This window comes from Oryza glaberrima, chromosome 11 (genome assembly GCF_000147395.1).
Source record: "Oryza glaberrima chromosome 11, OglaRS2, whole genome shotgun sequence".
NCBI lineage: Eukaryota > Viridiplantae > Streptophyta > Magnoliopsida > Poales > Poaceae > Oryza > Oryza glaberrima.
Genome location: NC_068336.1, coordinates 3,431,001 through 3,438,747, shown reverse-complemented (window position 1 = coordinate 3,438,747; position 7,747 = coordinate 3,431,001). Strand labels below are relative to the sequence as shown.

General features: G+C 46.4%; 1 protein-coding gene across 1 annotated transcript; it reads left to right on the top strand.

The window, feature by feature from the left end:
• The first annotated feature begins 2,419 nt into the window (after positions 1–2,419).
• Positions 2,420–7,737, top strand: LOC127754531 (coatomer subunit beta-1). The gene is made up of 4 exons (XM_052280094.1): positions 2,420–4,609; positions 5,435–5,944; positions 6,324–6,409; positions 7,172–7,737. The coding sequence occupies exons 1-4, from the start codon at positions 2,552–2,554 to the stop codon at positions 7,377–7,379; spliced, it is 2,862 nt and encodes a 953-aa protein (XP_052136054.1). The 5' UTR covers positions 2,420–2,551; the 3' UTR covers positions 7,380–7,737.
• Positions 7,738–7,747: the final 10 nt, after the last annotated feature.

The window sequence follows — 7,747 nt, the reverse complement described above, 5'->3', positions numbered from 1 at the left end:
TGATGGGGAGAGGAGTGATCGCGTGATGGATAGGAGATGGACGATTGACGCCGTTGGATATCGCAATTGGATGGTTGAGATTACGCGTGTCTGTCAGATGCGGCTGCTATGTCAGGAATCAATAGCACCACTACGGATTTTTTAAGTAGTAGAGAGATGGAGCCAGAATCGGAACATGGGATGGTGCGGTCAGTAGTTTGATCCAGTAAAATTATGCATGTAACAACCTCCTAGAACCTAGATGGAGAGAAATAAAAAGAAGAAGAACACAGAAAATGCTGCAATTAGTTCGCAGCCCAAAAAAAAGACTGTTTTTGGCACTCTGTTTGTTGCTCTGCATTCTGTTTTCAGTTAACTGTTTATCATCCGAAATATTCAGAGTTCTTCATATTAGCCACTAAAACTGTGAGTGAAAGAGAGGGAGTGATTTCTCTAAGCGCTTTCTAATAAATAAGCAGCTAACCATTTACACATGCAAAGTATTTTTTAAGCATAGGCAAGAAAGCGCCTCAGCATGCAAGAAAAAATAGTTGCCAAATTTGCCAGATCCGCATAACGCAGAACACTTGTCAGGCAAAGGGGCCAACACTGCTGCTAGAGCATAAAACTCATCGGCTCGACGGCGATTGCCGCGGCCGCGGCAGCCGCCCGGCGAGTAGGGAAGCGGAGACCGCGGAGGTGGAGGCGGAGCGAGGCGCGGGCTCGTGGAAGATGGAGCGAGGTGCGGTGCCGGAGGAGCAGGAGGCCGCGGCGGTTGCTCTGACCGCGAGCTCCATGGATGACTGCGACATGGAAGAAGAAGTCGAGGCAGGGGGTGCCAGTTTGCCACTTGCCAGAGTCGGCGTAGGTGGCGGAGTCGTTCTCGGTGCGGCCTTCCATGGCTTCGGCTTTGATCCGGAGGTCCTCCCGCTCCTCCGATGCCTATTAGCCTATCTGTCACCGCCAAGAAGCTCGTTGACGGTTGCCACAGCGCTTGCCTCGACCTTCGCGTCCATTACCGCGGTGCCCGGCTCCGCCTCCTCCGCCAGAATCCTAATTTGTTCGCGCGCCGGCAGCGCGCACTCTCGGTCCACATGGCCCACGCAGGGCACGCGCGCAATTTTTTTCGCTAACCTACCGTCGTTTTCTTTTTTTTTTCTCGCAGTTTGATGCTGTATGGGTAGGAGAAAAAATTGTAATTAGTTTTAGTAGTGATTAGTTTCCTATTTTTACTAGTGATTAGTTTACTAGTAATTTTTTAATTTGAACTTAAAAATTGTTAAATTTGGACTTGAAAATTTTCAAATCTCGAGTTGAAAGTTTTTAATGTCAAGTTAAAAATTTTCAAATCTCAAGTTGAAAGTTTTCAAATTTGAACTTGAAAGTTTTCAAATCTTGAGTTGAAAGTTTTCAAATCTGGGTTAAAAGTTTTCAAAATCTGAGTTGAAAGTTTTTAAATCTAGGTTGAAAGTTTTTCAAATTTAAGATGAAAAGTTGAAAGTTTTCAAATTTTGACTTAAAAAATTCAATTTTCGAGTTGAAAGTTTTCAAATTTGGGTTTAAAATTTTGAAAAATTCGACTACAGATATAAATTTCATTTTCAATTTGTTAGTTAAAAAAATCTCACGAAAAAAAGAAAATCCTAACTACTACCGTCATTATCTCTAACTAGATTAGTTAACCGCCTTAAGTGTGGAAAAAAACGTGCGCCCCTAACGCGTACGCGCCGACTAGGACCCCCCTCCTCCGCGCCCACCACCGTGGTGCCCGCCTACGCCTGGCTTGCTGCCCGTTCTTTCCTGCCTCGCCCCGTCATTTTTGAAAACAAGGAGAAAAGTGAGAAAGAGAGAGATAGGAGGAAGTGAGAGAAGAGGGGAGAGAGATGAACTGTTGAAGAGAGGGGGGAGAGAGGAGGAAGAAGAGGAGGGTTGAGAATGACACATGGGGCTTACGTGGGCCCCACCATTTATATATTTTTTGTGAAGCTGACATGTGGGTCCCATGAGGTTTATTATTTTTCCGAATCGAATTACCACGTAATCGACATGTCAATGCCACATTAGATGAAGACCAAAGTCAAATTAGCCACGTCAGCCAAAACCGCTGTCCAAACTACCGAGTGACCTCATCTGCACTGGTTTTGACAGTTGAGGGATCCGTTGTATCAAATTGGATTCGTTGACAAGTTAAGGGACCTTAGATGAACTTATTCCTCTGGATAATGACAACCTTACCCTTACCCGATTGCATCCGGCCCGTTGTTCGTATGGCGTAATAGTCCGAAAGACCAGGCTGCAGAAGGCCGTTTGTTTTAATGGGCCAAAATATCTCGGCCTTTTTCACTCGGCCCAAGAAGAGAGAGAGCGCGTCTACCGGTGGGTGCCCCCCCGCACCGCACCGAACAGCCCACTCTTTTTTTCTCTTCTTCTTCGTCTTCGTCTTCCCCGTGCCGCATAGGCATAGAGAGGCTTCTCCCCCCCAGATCCGATCCCCGCACAGAGCCCAGATCCACCGACCACTCCCCCAGATCCACCCCCCACCGGCGGCCGTGCAGCGGCGGCGTCGGCGGCCATGGAGAAGCCATGCACCCTCCTGGTCCACTTCGACAAGGGCTCCCCCTCCATGGCCAACGAGATCAAGGCCGACCTCGAGGGCAGCGACGTCGCCGCCAAGGTCGACGCCATGAAGCGCGCCATCATGCTGCTCCTCAACGGCGAGACCCTCCCCCACCTCTTCATCACCGTCGTCCGCTACGTCCTCCCCTCCGAGGACCACACCATCCAGAAGCTCCTCCTCCTCTACCTCGAGATCGTCGACAAGCGCGACGTCGCCTCCGGCAAGGTACTCCCGGAGATGATCCTCATCTGCCAGAACCTCCGCAACAACCTCCAGCACCCCAACGAGTACATCCGCGGGGTCACGCTGCGCTTCCTCTGCCGCCTCAACGAGCCCGAGCTGCTCGAGCCGCTCGTCCCGTCCATCCTCGCCAACCTCGACCACCGCCACCACTTCATCCGCAGGCACGCGCTCTCCGCGATCTCCGCCATCTACCGCCTCCCGCACGGCGACCAGCTCCTCCCCGACGCGCCCGAGGTCGTCGAGCGCGCGCTCACCGGGGAGCAGGACGCGTCCGCGCGCCGGAACGCGTTCCTCATGCTCTGCGCCTGTGCGCAGGAGCGCGCCGTCGCGTACCTGCTCACCAACGCCGAGCGCGTCGCCGAGTGGCCTGATCTCCTCCAGATGGCTGCCGTCGATCTCATCCGCAAGGTCTGCCGCTCGCCCAACCGCGCTGACAAGGGAAGGTATATCAAGATTATCATCTCCCTCCTCTCCGCGCCCAACAGTGCCGTCGTGTACGAGTCCGCCGGCGCGCTCGTGTCGCTGTCGTCGGCGCCCACTGCCGTGCGTGCTGCTGCCAACACCTACTGCCAGCTGCTGTCGTCGCAGAGCGACAACAATGTGAAGCTTATTGTCCTTGACCGCCTGCACGAGCTGCGTGCCTCGCACCGTGATGTCATGGTGGATGTGGTCATGGATGTGCTGCGTGCTCTATCTAGCCCCAATGTGGATGTCAGGAGGAAGGTGCTTGATTTGGTGCTTGATCTGCTTACCCCCCGAAATGTGGAGGAGGTGGTGATGTACCTCAAGAAGGAGGTTGTTAAGACACAGGCCGGGGATCTCGAGAAGGGTGGTGAGTACCGGCAGATGCTGGTGCAGGCGATCCATTCCTGCGCTGTCGAGTACCCAGAGGTGGCTGGATCGGTGGTCCACCTCCTCATGGACTTCCTTGGTGACACTAATGTTGCTGCAGCGGTTGATGTTGTTTTGTTTGTGCGCGAGATCATTGAGACCAACCCCAAGCTCCGTGTGTCAATGATTCAGAGGCTGATTGATACATTTTATCAGATCCGTGCATCCCGTGTCTGCTCATGTGCTCTCTGGATCCTTGGGGAGTACTCCCTTTCACTATCTGAGGTTGAGAGTGCCATTTCCACCATCAAGCAGTGCCTTGGTGATCTGCCATTCTACACTGTCTCTGAGGAAGGAGAATCAACTGATGCGTCAAAGCCAGCCCAGCCTGTGGTGAACTCTGTCACAGTATCTTCTAGGAGGCCTGTTGTTCTTGCAGATGGTACTTATGCCACACAGAGTGCTGCCACAGAGACTGCCATTTCGTCTCCAGCTGTTGCTCCAGGGTCACTGAGTTCCACACAGAATCTCAGATCTCTCATTTTGTCTGGTGATTTCTTTTTAGCTGCTGTTGTTGCCTGTACCCTCACCAAGCTTGTGCTGAGGCTGGAGGAGGTCCAGCCATCAAAGGCTGAAGCAAACAAGGCTTCTACTGGGGCCTTGCTGATCATGGTGTCCATACTGCAGTTGGGGCAGTCCTCGTACCTTCCCCACCCTATTGACAATGACTCATATGATAGGATTGTGCTCTGTGTGAGGTTGCTTTGCAATACTGGTGATGATGTGAGGAAGGTCTGGTTGCAGTCATGCCGCCAGAGCTTTACAAAGATGCTTGCTGAAAAACAATTCAGAGAGACTGAGGAGATGAAGGCCAAGGCGCAGATCTCTCATGCCCAGCCTGATGATCTCATTGATTTCTACCACCTGAAGAGCCGGAGGGTAAGCTTATTTCACTGTTTGCTTTATAGAATCCACATCATCCATATGTATTGGCTAATAGTGGGTATCAGCTGTTTACAAACATCCAAAGCTTAATCAAACCACATAATGACACGTGCATTGATAATGCCAATTATCGGCCATCTGTTGATGTTGCCTATTGGTGAGTGCTAGACATAGAATTTGAACAATTGTGTACAATCGAGTGTACTGCTACAAGTAACTTCTAAACATTCAAAAGAAAAAGGCCTATCAATATCCTTCTCCTGTTTCAATTAGATTTTACTTAACCAGATGTCAGATGTCATTAACAGGTTCTGTGTGGGTGTTTACTTTATTGTTCCACGAATATTATACCCGATAGACAATATCATTTTCCTTCTCTGTTTTGTGTTTCAGTGAATGGTCCCAATACTCCCACGCCCCATCAAATTATAAACTGAATATGTCTTGTAGTACTAGTAAGTATTAACATGGATAGTTAAATACTTCAATTGATGGCTACATAAGTGTTCTGTTGGATTTGTTATTATTCTGGTTCAGGAATCAAATTATCCAAATATTCTGCATGCTTTTAAAATTTAAAGGTAATAATTAAGCAGAAAACTCGATTCTCTGTAAGAATATTTGGATAGGCTTGTGTAGACTATTCTGAACAGAAATGGGCATGGAACATTTTGTTTGTACAGTAGAGATTTAATGTTATTGTTTAATATGGTAACACATGGACTGACGTGTTACTATGTTACTGTTTTTTCCTGTCTAGTATTTGAAAAGATGGCCTGCGGTTCTTTCTTCACTAAAACATGCCATTCATTCTTGCAGGGAATGAGCCAACTTGAGTTGGAAGATGCAGTCCAAGATGATTTGAAGGCTGCTACTGGTGAATTTACAAAAGATGCAGATGACGCAAACAGACTGAATCGCATTCTTCAACTAACAGGGTTCAGTGATCCTGTGTATGCTGAAGCATATGTAACTGTTCACCACTATGATATTGTGCTTGATGTTACAGTCATAAACCGAACAAAGGAAACACTTCAGAACTTGTGCTTGGAGTTAGCAACAATGGGTGATCTCAAACTTGTTGACCGCCCCCAGAATTACACGCTGGCTCCTGAGTCAAGCAAGCAAATTCGGGCCAACATCAAGGTTTCATCAACAGAGACGGGAGTTATATTCGGTAACATTGTTTATGAGACCTCAAATGTAATGGAGCGATCAGTGGTGGTCCTAAACGATATTCACATTGACATCATGGATTATATCTCACCTGCTACTTGTGCCGATGTTGCTTTCCGGAACATGTGGGCAGAATTTGAGTGGGAAAACAAGGTAGGGTTCTTTCTCAAGCCTCAGCTTTTGCAAATGCTTGTTTTACAAGATTCTTTCATGTATTATTTGCAGCTGCTAGATTTTCTTCTTCACTGTGATCTTTTTGTCTGGCTCCTCTTTATTAACATATTCTTTTACTTCTGTTATTAGCTTGTGAACACCAAAATTGTAATTCACTATTTGTGTTATGAAGAGGTAACATTGTGGGGGACTGGTGGTGGGTTACTTCTGTTTTATTTTGGAATGACTTTGTCTAGTAATTCTGACTAGCGGTTTGTTTATGCTGGTTGTTGTCGATTTGTTGTGATCATGTCCATTTGTTAATGTATAACTGATCTTTTTGGCTTAATATGACTATTATTATTTCCTTGTTCATTAGGTGGCTGTGAACACTGTCATTCAGGATGAGAAGGAATTTTTGGATCATATCATCAAATCGACAAATATGAAGTGTCTAACACCACCGTAAGTTACAATGAAACTATTCTTCCACATTAACAGGCAGTTAGGGTTATTTCTTCTTTGATATACTGCATTTGTCTCCATGGGTACAGCCTTGTACATACACAACTGTTAATTGGAAAGTCGCCCACTTTTCTCTTATGCATGTGCCAGATAAACTAGAGTAATGGTGTGCACTTGCGCTGTACATTAAGCATATAAGGCTGGTCAACTTGGGCCAAGAGTAGCTTCTGCATTATTTCCTAGTTACTTAATAAAGATATACCAGGTGCTTTGGTTTATATACTAGAATGGGGTGGTTGTGGACCTGTTTTGCTATTGAGAACTGGGCGTAGGGTCTCACAAACTAGACACGTGATTTAGTTTCCATCCTACCAAACCAACATTGCACGCGTAATAAATCAAATAGGCTGAATCTATTTTTAATCATTTTATTAGCAGCTATTCTTTTGAGACACCTTTATAGGATATCAGAAACTAGAACAACCCAAATGGTCAAAATATCTGTACATGGCTTGTAGTAAGTACATGGTTGGTTAGTTTGGTGTAGCTAAACAGAATAATCTCACTGCAAGAACCCCTCTTTTGTCTTGATGGAGTGAATTGGTTGAATCATGTTCTTTTTCCCTCACCAATTTATTTATCTGAGTGTCATATTTACATTTTTCCAACATCAAAGCTGGGTTCTTCATAGCATGTCTAATGCCACTGCTGCTTGGTTGCTAATACCGCTGACCCTATTATACTTGTATATGATAACATCAGATCTGCGCTTGATGGAGAATGTGGGTTTATCGCTGCTAATCTCTATGCCAAGAGTGTTTTTGGTGAGGATGCATTGGTGAACATCAGCGTTGAAAAGCAAGCCGATGGCAAGCTGAGCGGCTATATCAGAATACGGAGTAAGACCCAAGGAATCGCCCTCAGCTTAGGCGACAAGATCACCCTCAAACAGAAGGGAGGCAGCAGTTAACTGAGCTGTGACGAAGACGTCACACGTATATCAAATTATTACAAAGGCCCATCCGAACTCAATTTTTGCTACTCCCAATTTTCATGAGTTGTCAGTTGTTGTCAATTTGTTTGAGTTGGAATGACAGGCAGTAGAGATTATCCTACATGAACATCATTGTGTAGCCTTGTATTGTTTTTAGCTTACAAAACCGTGATATGTGCTCCCAGATGTTTTATGATACTGTCTATTCTTTGCTCACCTTTGTACTCCCCCTGAGACTTCGACTTCAATCCTGGTGTTGATCTTTCTTGATGTCCCCTAAATGCCATGTACCTGATCAAAATAAAATATGAGAAGGCAATTGTTTTACACTTCAGTATTTTGTC

Bases quoted from the DNA above. Each gene is read 5' to 3' on its own strand.
- LOC127754531 (XM_052280094.1), top strand. From the start codon at position 2,552: ATGGAGAAGCCATGCACCCTCCTGGTCCACTTCGACAAGGGCTCCCCC. The intron at 4,610-5,434 runs GTAAGCTTATTT...TCATTCTTGCAG, and splicing joins ACCACCTGAAGAGCCGGAGG to GGAATGAGCCAACTTGAGTT. The intron at 6,410-7,171 runs GTAAGTTACAAT...TGATAACATCAG, and splicing joins ATGAAGTGTCTAACACCACC to ATCTGCGCTTGATGGAGAAT.